Genomic DNA, 20,343 nt, shown 5'->3' with positions numbered 1-20,343 from the left:
ACGATAGTTTTTGTCACGATAGTTTTTGTCATGATAGTTTTTGTCACAATTTTTTTTGTCACGATAGTTTTTGTTAGAAGTTTTTATTTTGTCACGAGGAGGTTTAGCTGCGATAGGGTAAAGTCACGTGGGTATTTGTCACTCTGCCAAGAATCGACACTCCCTTCCTGTAGCACATCTGCCGAGCTGCTATCAGTGCTGATAGATCACAACATTAATCCCTACCCCCCTCTCCTCCCCCTCCCTCCTTTTTAAAAACATCTTATCAGTGCCCTCGATGCCCCCTTATCTTCTACATCATCCTCGTAACCTTTTGTTGTGTTTACATCTCTCGTCCATTAATCCATATTGTATTGAATCAATTCTATATTTAGCCTGTGATTACAGAGTGATTTCCCTTTCTTCCACAGGGATATCAAGCCAGACAACATTCTATTGGATGAAGAAGGTAGGTCAGCAATCACGTGATCACACGTTCAATGTAAATACATACAGCAGCAATACAGAGGTTTCTTGTAGATGAGTTTTACAGCCAAAAGACAATGGCTGTGTTAATGGCACCAATTGAATATCATTGATTAGGGCGGCGGTTGATGAATCAAACAAATTAATGGAGTTATTTGTTTACATTGATGGAGCGATAACGTCAGGTATGGATTATACCATCTCACTGCCTCAGTGTGTTAGTCGTGATCAAGATAGAGGGCGACGGCAGTAAGACATGGGGGGGGGGTAGTAGAGGGGAGAGGGAGGGCGCCAGTACAGAGTTTCTTCCAGGCATCTCTTCGGGGGGCGAAGCCCCCCCCCCCCCGAAAATTTTTTACCGCCCCCCCCCCCCCGAACGAAATGAAATTTATATAATTTATATAGAAAATATATACTTTTAACAGTGTCCGCCCCCCCGAAGAAAGTCTACCGCCCCCCCGAAAATTTCGAGTGCCCCCCCGGAGAAAAAAGTCTGGAAGAAACACTGCGCCAGTAGGAGGGGTGCTTCTATGAGAAAAAGCCACTAGTAGGAAGTTAATAGAAAGGGTGCTAGTAGTAGCGTCACAAGTTGGGGCGAGTGCGGGGAGGGTGCAGTCCGCTTTCCATGGGTTGACATCAATTCGAAGTCTGAAGTTAGGGCGCCATTAGGAGGGGGAGTCTAAAGTGTGGGCGCCACTAGGAGGGGGGGTCTATAGTGTGGGCGCCACTAGGAGGGGGAGTCTTAAGTGTGGGCGCCACTAGGAGGTGGAGTCTAAATTTGGGGTGCCACTAGGAAGGGGAGTTTAAAGTGGGGGCGCCATTAGGAGGGGAGTTTAAAGTGGGGGCGCCACTAGGAAAGGAAATATACCAGAAATGAGACATGTAAATATCTTCAACTCTGAATGGTTGTCATTTTTTTTTTGACTTTTCAAAATACTGTTTCGCGAAGACATTTAAATACCAAGAATTTCGCGAAGACATTATTCAAAATAATAAAAATTTCCTCAGAATACCATTTTATTCTTAAATTCATCCCCTAAAATTCAAAGTATTTCGCAAATATCCCTCCAAATCACATGTATTCTAATTACTGACGGATTACACACAGTAAGAAATATATTTTTAAAAAATGCACAGCTTACATAGATTAATCTGAGATTAAAACAAAATATCAAGTATTCTTTTATGAGAGCCACAACCTTCTTATGCTACAAATTTTGGTTTCCTGTGACATGAAAATTTATTTAGGAGAAAAAAAAATTCAACATCAAACTAAAAACTAATTTTTGTTTTCATTCTATGTCGAAAATTTGAGACGAAAATTCCATCACAGAGGCTTACGTCTAAATTCAATGTATCTTTGGGATCATTTTTCTTGCCTCTTAAGCCGCTAGACTAGACAGGAAATCACACACATTCTCGCGTAGAATAATTTGTTTAAAAATTGAAAATTTTGGCCAGTGACAGGGTCGAAGAAAGTAGGGAATATTTTTTTTTTTACACCAGTGGTATACCCGGCACAGGATAAACTGACATCGGAGATTCCAAAGCTCTTTTCACATTTGTAACATTTAAAAAATGAGTTCTTCAGACTGCTGAAGACGAGCGTACCCGCTGACGTTTTTCTCATTTGTCAGTCTAAATACCCGCCAGTTAACGAAACCGTTAGTTACCGGGTTATGCCTTAACTTTTCTTTAATTAGTAAGATTAAATTTTCTGAATTTATTTTAATTAAATAAATATATTTTATAAAAAAAAGCGTAAAGTAAGAATATAAATCAGCACTGTTAATAATCTTTGGCCGCAAGAGTTCAAAGGTCAATCATTCAGCCCAAAATGTCAATTTTAGCTTCAATGTTGTGTGAAACAACTACGCTTAGCAAAAGATAATTGTAACGGCCTGTAAATTACATTATCCTTGTTACACATTTTTAGTGGTGTCCAGTGCTGCTACGTTTAAATAAAGTTGATCCCAAAAGCACTGGGTCATGTGACAGGGCTGTGGGGTGAATAAGGCTCGGGGGGGGGGGGGCGATGGGAAACAGAGCGAACAGGGTTTTGATAGCGGCATAAAAACGTCGTCTGAATTAAGCCACGTGTATTTGTGCGTGAGAAAGCGCCAGATTAATTTATCATGCTGGAAAGATAAAACGCCAGGGCACATATCTTAGCAGACATTTTTTTTATAAACTGACAGGCAAGACAGGCAAGAATGAGATGTAATGTCTCCCAGACTCAACTTTGACAGCTCTTTGTCAATGAGATGTGACAATAGTCAATGAGACGTGACAACATTTAATGAGATTTGACAAGTCTCTGTCAATGAGACGTGACAACATTTAATGAGATTCGACAAGTCTCTGTCAATGAGATGAGACAACAGTCAATGAGATATGACAAAACTATATCACTGAGAATATGAAAACAGTCAAGACATGAGACAACAGTCAGTGAGATGTGAAAAATTTCAGTCAATGAGATGTAACAAAACTCAGATGTAACAAAAATGTCAGTGAGATATGACAAAACTCTGTCAATGAGAATGTGACAATGGTCAATGAGATTTGAGAACCGCCATACGAAGCTTTACGAAGCACCTACTAATGATCATCCTTATCTAAAGATGTATACGACTAATGATGTACACAGTGCTAACGATTTGTACAACACACATACCAATGAAGTGTTTAAGCCACACATCACTAATGATGTATAAACACCGCTTATGATGTACACAAACCGCTAATGGTGTATACACACCGCTAATGATGTATACACACCGCTAATGATATATACACATCGCTAATGATGTACACACACCGCTAATGATGTACACACACCGCTAATGATAACGCTAATGATGTACACACACCGCTAATGATGTACACACACCGCTAATGATAACGCTAATGATGTACACACAGAGCCAATGATGTAGACACCCCTTACAGCACCCAGTAACAAAAACACGCGACTTTAAGCGCCTCTCGTCTGTGCTCGAGATTAGACAAGTTCAAAGGTCAACACTAAATACGAGAAAGACAACAAAGAAACGGATGAAGGGGTTGATGGAGGGAACTAGAATCTTGACAGAATTCAAGAAGGCTAGGGTGGACCGAGGGAGGGGAGGGGGGGGGGAAGACGCGTGGAGTGTGTGACAAGAGATGGGTGGGGCAGGAGGGGGGACGGGTAAATAAGGAAGCCGTGATGTTGACAATGGATTGTGGGAACGAGTTGGATGCCAGAGATTTATGACGTGTCTGCCGGTGTGTTAACACGTCCGGTCACTCGATTGTGCACAGGGCATTCTGGGAGCCGCAAATGAGACGGAAGTGACGCACGAGTATTCCAGAATTGCTTTTTTTTCTCTTTTTAACTCTACCAGGAGCCGAGGGCTTGCGATCTCGCGAGGGTAAATAGAAAGGTTCTCCAGGTAAAAGATGCTTGGGTACGCCCGGGGTCATTTGTGTCCGGGGTAGCCCCAGGGTGGATGAATGGCGATCTATACCAGACAGGGCGGGGGGGGGGGGGGAAGAATCTTAAACAGATTTGTGGAATGGAGAAACATGAAAACTGTGGCGTTGAGCCCGGAGAGGTAGGGATCAATGTTTTCTGTTTGCTTGGACTTGAAGGTTTATATTCAAAGGTGTACCCACGGGATCTGCCTATGTTGGCCTTTGTTGTTTGTCTGGGATCGCCATTATTAAATTATTGCAAATAGAATATATGCAGCATAAAGGAAGTCTAAGTCTATATGGGCAAGACATTATGGGTTCAAATGGTGTAATCCTTCCTGTGCAGTTAATATCCCCCCTATACATATTTTACATGTTAAAAAATTGTATTTCAGGTCACCATTCATAGATTTTAAAAATTTAAGGACACGTTCATATCATAGATTTTAACATTTTCAGGGCACGTTCATGTCACAGATTTTAACATTTTCAGGGCACGTTCATATCACAGATTTTAACATTTTCAGGGCACGTTCATATCAGAGATTTTAACATTTTCAGGGCACGTTCATATCACAGATTTTAACATTTTCAGGGCACGTTCATATCACAGATTTTAACATCGCCTCTGAGATGAAACAAGACGAACTAGCGACTTCGCTGTCAGGCACCAAGCCATATATGGGTAGGTTTCTTGCTCGAGATATACTTCTATGGATAGTTATCTTGAAGTAGGTAGGTTTACTTTTGTATGTAGGTTTACTTCTGTGGATAGTTATCTTGAAGTAGGTAGGTTTACTTCTGTATGTAGGTTTACTTCTGTATGTAGGTTTACTTTTGTATGTAGGTTTACTTCTGTGGATAGTTATCTTGAAGTAGGTAGGTTTACTTTTGTATGTAGGTTTACTCTGTGGATAGTTATCTTGAAGTAGGTAGGTTTACTTTTGTATGTAGTTTTACTTCTGTGGATAGTTATCTTGAAGTAGGTAGGTTTACTTCTGTATGTAGGTTTACTTCTGTATGTAGGTTTACTTTTGTATGTAGGTTTACTTCTGTGGTTAGTTATCTTGAAGTAGGTAGGTTTACTTTTGTAGATATTTTTTCTGCAGTAAGGTTTACTTCTATAGGTAGGTTATTGCTTTTGGTAGATTTACTTCCGTGGGTAAGTTTCTTGATGTAGGGAGGTTAACTTGTATGTGAAGCTTATATGGGGCGGGTTTACTTCCGTACATTTTCTATTGGTTGTTTTTCTTCTATTTTATTCCGTGGGTATGTTAACATAATGATATGGATGGGATTTTTTCCTCACATGCTCAGATATAATTTAATAACCATCCATTAACGACGTGTTTATCAGGGTGAGTGGGTACTAGATGGGGAGGTGGAATTAACTGTGGTCGACTAAAGGTTGCTAAAATGTGGGTGGGGATTTGTTCTGTGATGTTAAGTTCGACATTCACTTAATGACGTTTTAAATCTTTTCATGTTTGTCGTGCTCATGCTCAATTAAAATGGACGTCTTAATTAGTAGCGTCCTTAACTACCCCATGATGTTAATTTCTGTTTTCTTTGACTCAGTATTTAATGTCTTTCTTGTGCAGGTTTAGAGTGCTTGCTAAATGACGTTCAGCTCTTTGTTGGGAAGGGGAGGGGGTGGATTCCAGGGCAAAAGCTTTTTCACATTACAAATGACGGGATTGCTTTTTGCTGTAATATAATACAACAAAACGGAGTGGATAATAGAGTTAATATACCCTTAACAACTGGCGCCAAATATAAGGGTCTTAAGCTAGTCAGAAGCCTATTTAAATCAACTATTCCTTTCGATATTAGGTTAAAAATACATTATTAAACCATCCCCGAATCGATGTAAAAAAAACGTCTTTCTATGAGATTGTGTAGCTATTGTTGTAAACCAGCACTGTAATGACTTCCCTTTGTGCTATTATTTGCTGACTTAGCACTTCTGAGACGAGCAACGCATGTAGGAAGTAATGAGATATGTTTTCCTTAAGTCCTGGCCCAGAGAATATCGTGACCATACTCTGTAGATACATGTACTTTGGGTGGACCAAAATAAACTGGTGCTGACATTGTGCACGCGACACAAATGAGCAATAATCGATACTGCTCCGCAAATGGAATCGCCCAGTTTGATTTGGTTTAATGGGCAGCAGTTAGCTTGAGCACAAGACAACTGGGGGCGTATTAAATTTCTGCTTAGCCAGTGGTCCTCACACTGTCACAAGCCCAGCAGCCAGTGGTCCTCACAGCCAGTGGTCCTCACACTGTTACAGCAAGTAGTTCTCAAAGCCAGAGGTCCTCACAGCAAGTGGTCCTCGCAGCCAGTGGTTCTCACGCTGTTACAGCAAGTAGTTCTCAAAGCCAGAGGTCCTCACAGCAAGTGGTCCTCGCAGCCAGTGGTTCTCACACTGTCACAGCAAGTAGTTCTCAAAGCCAGAGGTCCTCACAGCAAGTGGTCCTCGCAGCCAGTGGTTCTCTCACTGACAGTCCCCACAGCCAGTGGTCCTCACACTGTCACAGCAAGTGGTCCTCACACTGTTACAGCAAGTAGTTCTCATAGCCAGAGGTCCTCACAGCAAGTGATCCTCTCAGCCAGCTTCAGAACCCTTTTCTTACAACTTTTATTCCACAGCCAATTTTTGTTGTTGTTTTTATTCGATGATGTGGGATTGTGGCATAGAATATATGGAGGGTATCCATTTTTATATTGTGTTTGTGTTGAATGGGGTTAGTTGGTTCTATAGGGTGACATTGTATACAATTGTCTTCTGTTATTTTTATTCCTATTTTAGAAAATTAAAATTGACATTCAGAACGGTGGGGTAATTTTTTTTCTCTTTTCAACACAAAATAAGACTTTACAACTGTTTTAATATTATGAGTTTGTAATAAAATGAGTAATTTTGTTAAAATTGATGCTTTCTTCCTTAATCGTGTTTTTAGTACGCTACTCGGTTGTGTTCAGGGGGAGGGCAGGAAGATAAGGGGAAATGATTGCTAGAAATCTTAGATGGGGGGGGGGGGGGAGAAGGAGGGGGAAGTGGAGGGATGTCTGCTAGAAATCTTAGATGGGAGGATGAGGAGGGTTGATGTCATGGAGATCTATGGAAATGTGATGTGTTATCATATCGGGTAGTGAGGATTCAAAGATTTATGTTTTGTATTCATGTTATTAATCCCTGTCAAGTTAAGACATTTTAGCACTGAACTAGGTTAAATATTTAATGGAATCACAAACACAGAACTAATGCATACAAATATTTACCATTGATAAAAATTGATTTAATTCTTGTGAGTCAAAAAAGCTAATTCTGCTATTAAAAAAACTCAGCAAGCCTACTTTAATCAATAAACACAGTTTGTTCTGGAATCTATGACTTTAATCAATGGCATAACCTTGTACTGGAATCTAACATAACCTTGTACTGGAATCTTTAACACAACCTTGTTCTGTAGTCTATAACACAACCTTGTACTTGTACTGTAATACTATAACACAATCTTGTACTGTAATCTACAACACAATCTTGTACTGTAATCTACAACACAATCTTGTACTGTAGTCTTTAACACAACCTTGTACTGTAATATATAACACAATCTTCTATTCTAAATTTACAACACAACCATATATTCCAGCTCCAGAAATTTTCAGCACTGCCATTGGGGAGGTCAAAGGTTACAGTTACCCCATAGACTGGTGGGCTCTGGGTGTCACGTTATTTGAGCTGCTCAGAAAGAGGGTAAGTCAACACCCGCCCATCCCTACCCAGATTTATTGAGACTTGAGCTCATAGAGAGGACCCAACAGAAAATGGGATGTCTTCAAGTTTGTCCCCATTCAGGAAGCTACTCTAAATTGTATGGATATCCACAGTATTGATGGTTTAAGTTTATGGTCTAGTAAATGGTTCTCAAGGAGTATTACCCTAGGTTTAGCAGTTCTAATGATTAATTAACAATTATATAAATTGATTTAAATAACCAACTGCCTAGCATAAATGAAATAATGTTTTAAAATTGCCAAATTTGCTTGTTTCAGAGACCGTTTAATATTTATGCGGACACCAGCCCACAAGAAACCCTTCACATAATCTACAACAGCAAGGTTCATTACCCTTCTACTGTCTCAGACCAGATGAATGACATCTTGAGGCAGGTCAGAGATTCATTTTCACCTACTATCCAACCAAAGTCTATGTAACAACTTTTTTTTTCTTTCAAACCAGTCTCTATCATGTAACACCTTTTTCTTCCCAACCAAAGTCTATGTAACACCTTTTTTCTTCCCAACCAAAGTCTATGTAACACCTTTTTTCTTCCCAACCAAAGTCTATGTAACACCTTTTTTCTTCCCAACCAATGTCTATGTAACACCTTTTTTTGCTTCCACACCAGTCTCTATCATGTAACACCTTTTTCTCTCCAACAAAAGTCTATGTAACACCTTTTTTCTTCCAAACCTATCTGTATCATGTAACACCTTTTTTTCTCTTCCCAACCATTTTGTATGTAATACCTTTTTCTTTCAACCAAAGTTTATATGAAACACCTTTTTTCTTCCAACCAAAGTTTGCATGAAACACCTTTTTTTCTCTCAAATCAGTATGCATGTAACACCTTTTATGTTCCCAACCAATGTCTGTATGGCAGCCTTTATTTAACAAGAATTCTCTGTATGTCTGTCTGTATGGAATCATGCATTCATATACATAATGTAAAATGCGACCAGACCAATTACGACATAATTGAATGGAAGTGGACAGAACTTTTTTTACTAGGTCTATAGATAAAAACAACATTCTATAAAAATCTAATGTATTAAAAGAAAAAGATAAAATTATGAATGAATCAATAAAAAAATCTAAATTGAATACATTTTTTCAATTCCTTTATCTTTTCAAAATGTTCTATCCTTTTGTTAGAAATTATACTGAGAAAATATAAAACTATTTTTATCCTAACCAAATTCTATCTAAAGCTTTATGACCAGTTCTGAGACTTAAAATTCCTTAAAATATTAACCCCATTGGGACTGGGCACCACGTGTACGGTGAGGAAAAGCCAATTTCCTACTGAGTTGGCCGCTGTTTGCCAGATGTGACTTCCAGCTTGAGAAAACAAATGGTGAAATGTCAAAAATAATTGAATATAATATTTTCAGGAACCCATTTTTATCACATGCAGCATAAAAATAAACTTCAAGAGAAAAGAGCTGAAAAGAAAACTGCTCACATGAAGCATAGCTTGTTACAGCTAAAGCCTGACTGACAGAGTAATTGTCCTGTTGTTTTTTATCAGAAAATATTTCAGCTTTTTAATTCCTGGTATGTTTTTTTTAATACTTGTGTAATGAAAGAGAAAATTTTAAACTTGACAGCTTCTCCATACCAACCCTGAGCAAAGGATTCAAACGCTGCAGGCCGTCCAATCACATCCATTAATGGTCAACCTTCACTTAGATAAAGTAAAGGCCAAGGCCATCAAACCATTGTTTGTGCCTTCAGTAAGTGTTTAGTTATAACTTACTGTAGACAAATAGAAATATTTTTTCCTGGCTCTAAAAAGAAATTTCCATAGTAAAAAAAAAAAAAAATAACTAAAACCCATGCAAGGGAAATAACTGAAAATTAATCACCTCACAAAAGTACTAAATGAAAGTTATGGTTATTTGTAGGCTTGTTTGATTCTGCAATTCTTTGTTTCCCCACAGAAAGACCATCTCAATTGTGATCCAACTTATGAACTAGAAGAAATGATCATAGAGACAAAACCCCTCCACAAAAAGAAAAAAAGGCTAGCAAAACAGTCATCTAAAAAAGACAGTTTATCATCTGAGGTACACTTGATTTAGCATCAGTATTAAAATTAATATCTTTAGAAAAATGAAATATTCAAAAAAAAAAAAAAAATAGAAAACCCCTATTGTTAAATTAACATGTTGAACACTTCCCTACCAGTGTTAATCAAAACTGACAAATGAAACCAGTCTCAGAATGAAAACTTGGGTTGGTTTATCTTTAAAAAAAAAGATCAAATTGCAACAAGCTGCTACACTAGAGTTTTGAGAACTTAGTGGTATAGATTAGGTTACAGCTAGCAAGTATCAAATCTAAGTTATATCCGTTTTCAACTTGTTGATTAATAAGTATGAAATCCTAAATCATTTCTATTTTGGGTGTAACAGTAGTTTTGTCGCTATCATAAGACTTGGCTATACAGAATTATATTGCCATATTGCTTAATGTCAGACCAGCCAATATTTTTCTGTCAGTAATTCTTTGTGTAAATGCCAGATGGTGAACAAATCAGCTGATGAGAGTTGCGACCTTTTTAAAGCCTTCCCTTACTACAACAGAGAGCTGTAAGTAGATATCATTACAATTGATAACTTTACTAGTGACTAAATAAAATTATTTTTATGTCACAGATAGTAAAACTATTTGTAAAAATTCATTTTTTTCATATTGCATAATCATTGATAACGTAGTCTACACCTCCAAAACAAGAATCTAAGATAAATAGAAATTATTTTAAAAAATGCTAATTCAAAACTTGCAAATGTAATTTTCATCAATACCTAATTGAATTGAGAAAACCAAGCTTTATTACAGGCAGCAAAATGCTATCTAATTTTTCAGAATGTTCAATGGCAGTTCTTCCAGTGGTCAGAATGATTCCAATATGAATCCTGAGCCAGTAGAAAACAAATCAGCACAAACAGTTGAGTCCAGCAAATCTGCAGATGTCATCAATTCCAACTTGAGCCAGACACCTAATGTAGGAGATAACTTAGAGAAGACAAGCAACCTCAACAGCGCAACTCTTAGCCATGCAACTCCTCTTAGTTCTTCATGATACTAATTTGCTATAAAATTTGATTATCTTGTTTTGTCTGTACATAATCATGTCCGCTTACAATAACTTTCATTTTGTTCATGTTTTTAATGAACTTTTTAAAAACTGTACACAAACCATGGTTCAGTAAGATAAAATATTGTGATTTGTAAAATTTGACAATCATAATAGATGTTTCAATATACCAGATCTTTTGTTATTACTTAATTCACTATAATTACATGTATGGCTAAATTAGCCAATTCCCCTTCCAGACAGATACTATAGTATCCAGGCAATCGGTTTTAGGTTACTTAATTAAAGTAATATGTTTTGAAAGTGCTATGCAGCTTACAACATTGGTACAGGGCAATATTTTCCAGAAGAGGGAAGTGCTTAGCCAGCTATAAACATATGAAATTACTGCTGGCAAAAATATATCAAACAGCACAATCAGAGAAATATAACTTGCTACAACTAGAACAAAGATCCCCCACTGAATTACGTGAATACAAGAACATTATTGGTAAAAGAAAAGTAAACAAGTGAATAACAGATATTTTTTTTATTTTTAAAAACAAAATTAATGACAACAAAAATTTACAAAAGAAACCTCTCATACATGATCAAACAGAAGAGGCTGTTTTATGTTAGATATATACACAATACAGCATGAAGGATGAAACATTTGAACCACACATGTTGAGATGATAATGAACCTTTATACAAATGAAGTCAGTGGTGAAATAGATGGACTGATCAGATTCTTTCTTGAGACTCTAACAGTACAACACTGTTACCACGAATGACCTGTGAAAATAGAAATACATTGCAGACATAAGAATTAAAATAAAAAAAAGCACAATTAACCTTGTACCTATTGGGGCATCAAAACTATTTTACTTTCCCTAAGGTCAGGTGAATTAAGACAACATTTTTCAACTTGGAGGCATTTTAATTAGATTGGTAACTTTGAAATAAAAATCTGAACTGTAGAGTAATCGTAGAAGATAAACTACTAGTGATAGAACAAGAAAATAACTAAAATAAAACTTATTTCCCGTCTCTGCTGATATCTTCAAAATATCATAACCATCAAAACTTGCGCTACTAAGCATCAATAAACTTTCTATACATATTTGGATAACCAAGGACGCACTGGATTGTACCATAAAAAACTGACCTCTTAGAACAAACACTATTAACAATTATGAATATGAAAAGGAAATTATTTCCTTATAAAAAAGGTTTCTATGAAATTGTAAATATAACTGTATAATAGAAATTATGAATACCAAAAAGCCCATTAACTTGCAGACACTAACACCATATTTCTTTTAATACTTTGTGACTGGAGTCTTGTAAAGTAGGAAGAGTCACACATAAAAAGAGGAATTTGAAGCAAAACAGAGGAACATCCATGCAGGTGTCTCTGCTATTGCTATGCCGTAACTAAATAATTAACAGGCTTTTAAAAAAAAATATACCCCCCACCCGAATAATAAAACTAACTTTAGCTGCTACAACAATGTTATCCGTTTGATTTACCATTAACTAGCAGTAGAATAGCTGCATGTGTTCCAGACTCACAATGTACTAGATTTATTCTAATAGTGGGCCATATGAACAAGAAACCAATTGTGACAATTTAGTTAGTGTGCTTTTGGTCATGGAATAATAGATTGTAAAGTATTGTCCTCATTTTTATTAATTTGTATATTTCGCTTACAACTCCCAAAGAACATATATTTTAATATTCCTTTTTGTTTTGTAACTGAATTTTTTAAAAATTCCTAAAATAATGTTCTTTTTAGAAAACTCCTTGAAGTCCTAATGATTGGGCCTAATCTTTGCAGACGACCTTTTCCACACTAACAAGTTAACACTACGCAAATAGATTAAATCACATTTTCCTCTCTCCTTAATATTTGACAATTTAGCTGAACAAATTCAGACGAAAGGTGGAGCAAGACATAAATTTTTATTTAGCAGAACAATTCCACTATTGGCCGGACAGTATGCATGTCTGTAAACACCAAAGAAAATATGAAGCACTTACCACCATGCCAATGTTTCTCTTTTCTCCTGATTTTGTTTCTTCAATAGCATCATCAACAACAAGATTCATAAAAGGGTCAAAGCCTCTGAGAGTACCTGTTACTTTTCTGTTACCATTCAGCTTCACTGTGAGGATTAAAAAAAAAAAAAAACATGTTAAAAACCTGAAAAATTATTCATACCTTCAGTTATATAATTATACAATGGTTCCTTCAATACAAATAGGTTGCATAAAATTAGTTTACAAAAGAACAAAAACAAATTTGATATTGTCCAGTATGCGCAAACTGTAATTTCTGGGGGAATTAAAGGGTTGTATTTACAAGTACTGGTCTAATAAAATCCAACATTCGCAAAAAGATAAATCAGGAATAAAGTAAGAATGGCACTGTATGGCAAACATGTTTAATTTACAAACATATCTTTAGCTATATACTCACATGTTAAAACCTTTTCCATATACCTGTAGAATTAAAAAGAAAAACATTAAGAAATTAGTTTTCAATGAAAAATACACTTGATCATGGAAAATGTAACTTTTTACAAAACAAATGCCATCAGATTACTAAAGAGACTTCATGCCATCTTTGAGATTTAGAAACTGAAAAAAAAAAAATTGCCTTAGGCTGTATGTTGATTATATATCATCCTTTAAGGTCTCTTAAGAGGATGAAAAAAAGAATCAGCAGAACAATGTATGTCTGGCCTTACAGTCAGTGTGGAAACTCTCCACAGCAACCAAGATTACAGACAATGGTAAAACTCTGGTTTGAATTTCAAAGACAGAATCTGGTGGCTACTTATCATCATATGGCAATTGCAAATTATTTTACAAGTAGGACTAATTATAATACTATGTTAACTTTGAAAATATAGGCATAAATTAAATGCACATAAAATGACACAGATCACAAAAGGTCAATGCAAAACAAAGTTACAACTTTACCATTCACAAAAAATGCATTTAACAAAATATAAATAAATGGTTTAGATAAATGCACAGGTCAACAAAAAAAAATGTCAGCAATTTTAATGTCTGTAATAATTAGATACTAGTAGATGTAAAAAAATTTTAAGAAATCATTTTTAGAGACCTTTTTTGAACCTACAAGGTAAATAAGTTTATGTTATCACATAGCCTAATTGATCAGCATAATGATAACTGGCTAGGCCTAAGTAACTCAATTTACATTTAGGCCTATGTTAAAGAAATGGACAAATTGTGATTTTATAGGCCTACTAGTCTCCATGTACGATACTTCCATAAGAATAATAAGATTCCAGATTTTAAAAAGATAAAAATTCAGAACGTCATTTTTTATTTCACCTCATTATAACTTCATAAATAAGTAAGCATGTCCTTACAATACTTACATGATCAGTCTTTTAATGAAAGAGATTAATAATCCATATCTCCCTGCACATATACAAGTCAAAATGTAGGCCTAATTTCATAACCGATATTGGATGATTTTAGATAGGCCTACCACTACCAGTAACCAAACACCCTTTTTTTTTTAAAGAAGATTCTATTATCAGACACTGGTATAAAAAATTCCCCTCCAGATATTTATTACAACTCCAGCCTGCTGTGATATGGGGAAGGGGGAGAGAATAAAAAATTCTGACCAGACCAGGAACCCCACTAATTTATGTTGGAGACTTGAATTTGACTTAAGGCAAAAGCATAAACTTTCAGGCAATAACCAGGTTGTCATAAGTGTAAAATTACGGGGCATAACAAAAGGATAGGCAGGCCTCATAATTGGAGTATCCAGTGTTATCATGTTACTTGTGTCTGACAGTACTACACTTCAGAAACGTTTTTATAATGTGTTTATAATTAAAACATGCTCAACTGGAGGTGAACGTGAAGTGGGGAATAAAATTAGCTAAAATGGAGTTTTACCCAATCAACAAAGAGATCTAGAAAGCCTAGATCAGATTCTAGAATAGAATTAATAGAAAAAAAGAAATAGGCCTATCAATAAATAGCTCATAGTTTAGATTTGAACTCTAGATCGGTAAAACTCCATTTTAGCGTATTTTATTCCCGCTTCACCTCCAGCTGAGCGTATTTTATTATCAACACAACCGGAACATACAAAAACGTTAAGAAAACATTGGGCTTATTTCTTTACGAAGTTTTGTTTTAGTTTTGATAAATTACATTTGTCTAAACTTGAGAAAAACCAAATTTGGAATATTGAATGTGCTATGTTCGTGTGTCAGTTAAAATTTAAGATATTCAGCGCCAATGGGCATGGGTGAAGTACAAAACTCACAACTGCAAGAGGTGGTTTAGTTTGTATTGCTACAAGTATCTCACATGCATCATACTATAAATAAACTTGTATGAACTCACCATGACCCCAAAACTGGGGCCAACACCATTTCAAATAGCTATTGCCCAAGCTATGAAATATGCTGATAATAAAGTCAATATGAACTGACGTTGAACACTCTATGTGTAGGAGTGTAGGGATTTTTCTCCCGCTGACGATCACACACTATTAAATTGTAACTGTCCTAATGCATTTTTTGTTTCTTTTTTACCTTTTCTAATTAAAACTCACATTTAAAAAAAATAAGTAGACCTAGAATCTAGAATAGATCTAGCTCTAATCCTAGATTTTTCCTAACGTTTTTGTGCGTTTCAGTTGTGTTTGTAATAAAATACGCTCAACTGGAGGTGAACATGAAGCAGCCAATAAAATTAAAAATATGCTTAGGCCCTAAATATAGTTTTACCCTCTAGATCTAAGCATTTGACTTGTCTAGATCTAGAAGTCTCTAGTCAGGAACTCTAGATCTAGAAATCTAGATCTAGATTCTTGGCCAGGCCAACGCATTTTGTAGTAGGCCTATTGTTTTGACTTGAGTTTTGTTTGAAGTATGAGGGTGGGCCCAGTCTATGTCTTCTGGAGATTGGCTTAGAATGCCCTAGAGAGATAATCTTAAGATTTTTTTTAAAATATAGAATCAAGATCACTTTGTTTTTTTTCCTTTTGCAGGTGATTACTTACACGGACTAGATCTAGATCTAAAATTCTAAATCTAGACTAGATCGTAGGCCTAGTTTAAAATAGTGGCCTTTGATAGCCGGTTAGCCTATTATCGATAGCAATTTTAACTGCTTATTTAGATCATTCATATTTAAAGCACGATTACCCATACACAGCGAACAATTTATAACGTTTGATATAAACCAACTTACTTTTTCAACTCTGGTGGATGAGCTTTACTCATTTTAGAACTTTTGGGATTTTAATTAGCGCCAACGAAATATCAGGAAAATAAACTATTTTAGCAGAACCGGAAGTACACAAGTTCGATGGTTGAGTTTGAATACTGTGTATGCTAGGCTAGGCCCAGGTTCGGCAAGGCATAGACCTAGGCCTAAGCAAAAATATTATTTCTAGGTTAAGCCTAGGCCTATTCAGTACAAAATACCATCGATTGAAAATTGTTAGGAATTTTGTAATTAATTAGGCCTAATGTGGTTATTTATAATGTTTTTTTTTATTAAAGACAATCCATTTGAGAACTTAGCTCGAAGAAAGGTAGGCCTATACGGCCTGTATTAAAAAAGTATATATTTTCTATATAAATTATATAAATTTCATTTCGTTCGGGGGGGGGGGGGGGGGGGCGCGGTAAAAATTTTTCGGGGGAGCTTGGCCCCCCCCCCCCCCGAAGAGATGCCTGGAAGAAACTCTGTTTGCGCCCTCTTAATGTCGGCGCCCGGGGCGGCCGCCTTTAATTTACTTAATTTAGGCTAAAACTTATTTCGCATTTTAATTTTAAAAAATGAATAAATTTAATAGTAATAAAAATTGACAAATTTACCCAGTGGTGACCGAGGTTAGATAATATTTTAGAAAGAAATAGCTGTTTGGAAAATCAAAATTGCAACGAGGGCGACGGTGTAGACTGAAGTAAGACGTCATAGCAAGGGGTTGTCTGATTGTTTGTGGCAATGTGTTACCTGTCGCATCTCTGTCCTTTGTTTGTCTCTACAACTGTCCCCAGGTGTCTCCAATCATCGTCGTGTCTTCTTCCAGGTCACGTCTTTAGGTCTTCCTTAGTCGGCCTTTTTTTTCGATTTGCTGTGTGGATTCATAGTGCGGCTTTCTGGGTGTGTGGCCAACCAATCTCCATTTTCTCTGTAAGATATCTTCTTCAGCAAACTGTTAGCTTGTCCGTTACCATAGTAGGCTTACCTCATTTCTGATGGTGTTAAGCCAGCGTATTCGAAGGATCTTTCTGAGGCATGAATTTATAAATTATTCTATTTTTTTTATGTGTGGCGATGTATGGTGATAATAAATAAAATAAAATTAAAATATATCAAATAACCTTAAATGGTCGCCTTCCCGTTTGGGAAGCCCTGCGATATGATCTTAACAAAATTAACTCCACTCTTGCTCTTATCCACTATGTCGTTATGGACGACCCCTAAGTAACATAAGACAATCTGAAAAAAATACACGTTATAAAAAGAACTACCGTATGACTAGTTGTCATGACAACGATATCTATCAAAACAACGGCCGTTATGTCCACCACACATTGCCAGGATAGCGGCCCATGTTTTAAATTCTGTTACATTTCCCAGCCATCGACCATCTGTGCCTATGTGGGACCCCATGTATATTTGATAAGACGACCCGGGGTTGTTGTGGGGGCCGTGGGGGTCTGCGCTAGGGTAGAGCGTCTTGTTAGATCACCCCAGATGAATTATTCACGAGCTGAGGCAATAGGTTTGATCAGACCGTTAATTAGTGAGGAGTAATTAGTGCTTAAGTTGGGTGAAAGAAGACAGTAGAGATGGATTTCATGATAGAGGAGCTCATATTTCATTTTGATGCTATGAAAGAGGATTAATCTTTTCTTATGAGTGAGTTATAATAGGATTATCTAAGGCGATAATCTGACATTGAGATTTAAGATGCCAAGGCTGGTTTTTCGCCAAGATGGCGTCGTTAGATACCATTCTACAAGACAAGATAGCGTCGTTAGATACCAACCAACAGCGGAGACGCAGTTATGGCAGTGTTTGAAGGTTAGCACTAAGACTATCGTCGATTCTAGAGCTTGTTTACCTACCAGTCGTCTGAAGCCAGACAAGCAGACGACAGAAAGATGCTCTACTGCTCCTAATGGAAACTCTGGAGAAAAGCTGAAAGGAAATTTTCTACCAGACAGACCGAAGACAACATGCGAGACCAGACCTATGTGGAGGAGAAAGGAAGCGCCAAGCTCGACAAAGAACCATTTTCAAGAGAACCAGTCTCTTGCTACTGGCCGGGGTAGGTCAACCGGAATGGCATCAGTTCGGTGCCAGATTGGGTCTGACTATGATGAAAAGTTATCAGTAAAGCGTCAAGGGTTAGAGGCGAGACCTTCTACGTCAACAGACACGTCTGCACGCCGTTATTTGGCGTCTGCTGCGTATGGGAGAACGTTGAGGTCGAACAATTTCACGACGAGCAAGTCCAGGCCAAGCACAACTCCTGAATTCAGGGATCCTCCCAGGACATTGACCGCTGATTCCAGGACACTGACCGCTGATTCCAGAACACTGACCGCTGATTCTAGAAAACTGACAGCAGACCTTTCATTAGCCAAACGTTGGGCCTCTAACAGACAGAAGAAAACAGGGTAAGTTAAAGTTCAACCTTTTTCTAAACCGTAACGAAAATGACTTTTGCCAACAAGTCAGCTATTTTTTCTGGGTAGTACACGTTTAACTGTAATACTAACATACTAGCTGTACAGTACTAGCATGAAAGTCGATAGTGTACATTGGAGATCAGGTGACCAAGATACATGGGGCAGATAAAGTAGAGTTCATCTGTTTCAGTGACCTCGGTATACAGATGGATAGTGTGGTCATCACTATGCTCAGTCGATTCCATAACGTGAGTCAGGTATCCATCAGACCTGGGGGGGGGGGGGGGACGGGGGACGACGACGACGACGACAACACACGACTTCTACAGTTGAACCCGTGGCCCGAACACGAGATTTTCGAGTTAACAGTCGTGAGCGCTACCACCCGACCATGATGCCCCCTCAGGTATAGGCCTACAAATGCCCAGCCCAAAATTTCAGCCTGTTAATTTGGTGGCTCGTCTGGTTTCAGGTTTAGCACCACTTACCCTTCTCTCTGCGACCCTTGCTACGACCAAATCGCCTCCAGACTTTACGACTATCTCCTACACGACGACACTGAGATGTTCCTGGCGACCGTCTATTCGGTTGACATGGCAACGCGTCAACAACTGGTCAACATCAGACCTGACCAATCACCGTCCAGCTCGATTTTCTTCTCGGCCTGTCAGCTGACCCGAATGCACCTGATTGACCTCATGCTCAAGGACTGTTTGCCTGACCTTGAACTTACAGGCACTTGTACTCTACCTGACGGCAGTACTGTACACCAGGTGAGATCGTTGTTCCAGGTTTGTTCCAGGTTTTTTCTAGGTTTGTTCTAGGTTTGTTCTAGGTTTGTTTTAGGTTTGTTCCAGGTTTGTTCCAGGTTTGTTCTATGTTTGTTCTAGGTTTGTTCTAGGTTTTTCTAGGTTTGTTTTAGGTTTGTTCTAGGTTTGTTCTAGGTTTTTTCTAGGTAGTTGCAAGAGTTTGTGGAAGTTCGAAACAATTTGTAACAATCAAAAACAGTTTGATCTAGGAAGTACTTATCATCTTGTTTATTTTTGTGTGTGCCAGAACAAAATGTAGATCAGTATGGCTCACTGAGATATTAGAAGAGTAAAGCAGTATACCAGAATGGGTAGGGGAACTTAGTGTATTCATTATATGGTATGGGCATGGGGGTCTAGGGATTCATTTCATGTAAAGAAAGGTGTATTGTGTATCCATTTCGCTTTTTTTACAAAGAAAAGGCGTTCCTCTTATGTACATGGCCAAGAATTAATTGAAATTCTGTACTAATCAATTTGTCATTATAACAGTATTCATGTTCCCATTTCAAGGCATTGGTCAGATATTTGAGATATTTTATTATTAACAGTAGAACACCAATTTGATTTTGCCCAACATTCCCTATTCCGTAAACACCTCATGCACTTGGATACCATACAACTAGACCAAATATTGTATCAAGTAGATCTATACATTATAGCACCTAACAATTGTATACGTCTCTCCTACCCCCCCTCAGGTGACGCCTCTGTGGTTCGCTGCTGCCGCGGGTAACGTAGACTTGGCTCGTCTTCTGCTCAAGTTTCGCGCCAACGTCAACACCACGTCACCAACCGGCTCTTCCGCTGTCATGGCGGCGTGTTGTGTGCCACACGTCGAGACAGTGTCACTGTTGGTGTCACACGGTGCGGACATACACGCCAAAAACATGCACGGGGTCACGTGTTTAATGAACGCTGTGCTCAACACGCAACTTGTCAGGTTACTGGTGCGGCACGGTGCGAAAATTAACGACGCTGATTTATCGGGAAATACCGCACTGCACTATGCAACGGA

General features: G+C 37.6%; 2 protein-coding genes and 1 non-coding gene across 4 annotated transcripts in view; 1 reads left to right on the top strand and 2 right to left on the bottom strand.

Moving 5' to 3' along the window:
- The window catches only part of LOC131946494 (serine/threonine-protein kinase 32A), an 84,544-nt gene extending 73,562 nt beyond the window's left edge, over positions 1–10,982 (top strand). For both annotated transcript variants that reach the window (XM_059307297.1, XM_059307296.1), the window contains exons 6-13: positions 411–448; positions 4,517–4,606; positions 7,585–7,688; positions 7,988–8,104; positions 9,326–9,451; positions 9,659–9,784; positions 10,242–10,309; positions 10,587–10,982. In XM_059307297.1, coding sequence (XP_059163280.1) covers positions 411–448; positions 4,517–4,606; positions 7,585–7,688; positions 7,988–8,104; positions 9,326–9,451; positions 9,659–9,784; positions 10,242–10,309; positions 10,587–10,803 — 886 coding nt within the window. In that variant the 3' untranslated portion in view covers positions 10,804–10,982. The remainder of the gene's footprint in view (positions 1–410; positions 449–4,516; positions 4,607–7,584; positions 7,689–7,987; positions 8,105–9,325; positions 9,452–9,658; positions 9,785–10,241; positions 10,310–10,586) is intronic.
- A 350-nt stretch (positions 10,983–11,332) lies between these two features.
- Positions 11,333–16,297, bottom strand: LOC131946469 (small nuclear ribonucleoprotein G). Its single transcript, XM_059307240.1, has 4 exons — positions 16,058–16,297; positions 13,281–13,303; positions 12,842–12,966; positions 11,333–11,592 (listed from the first exon to the last, which is right to left on the bottom strand). Exons 1-4 carry the CDS (start codon positions 16,087–16,089, stop codon positions 11,542–11,544), a joined length of 231 nt encoding a protein of 76 aa, XP_059163223.1. The 5' UTR covers positions 16,090–16,297; the 3' UTR covers positions 11,333–11,541.
- LOC131946567 (small nucleolar RNA U85) lies at positions 13,393–13,655 on the bottom strand. The gene has a single exon (XR_009387719.1). It is a non-coding gene; the product is annotated as a small nucleolar RNA U85 (small nucleolar RNA).
- Positions 16,298–20,343: the final 4,046 nt, after the last annotated feature.

This window comes from Physella acuta, unplaced genomic scaffold (genome assembly GCF_028476545.2).
Source record: "Physella acuta isolate Inbredline_101_S28 unplaced genomic scaffold, ASM2847654v3 ptg000562l, whole genome shotgun sequence".
NCBI lineage: Eukaryota > Metazoa > Mollusca > Gastropoda > Physidae > Physella > Physella acuta.
The sequence above is the reverse complement of the archived record's forward strand: the minus strand, read 5'-3'. Positions and strand labels throughout refer to the sequence as shown.

Coding starts and splice junctions, on each gene's coding strand:
- LOC131946469 (XM_059307240.1), bottom strand. CDS start 16,089: ATGAGTAAAGCTCATCCACCAGAGTTGAAAAA. Junction 12,967..13,280: donor TATGGAAAAGGTTTTAACAT/GTGAGTATATAG, acceptor TAATCCTCACAG/TGAAGCTGAATGGTAACAGA. Junction 11,593..12,841: donor AGAGAAACATTGGCATGGTG/GTAAGTGCTTCA, acceptor CTATTTTCACAG/GTCATTCGTGGTAACAGTGT.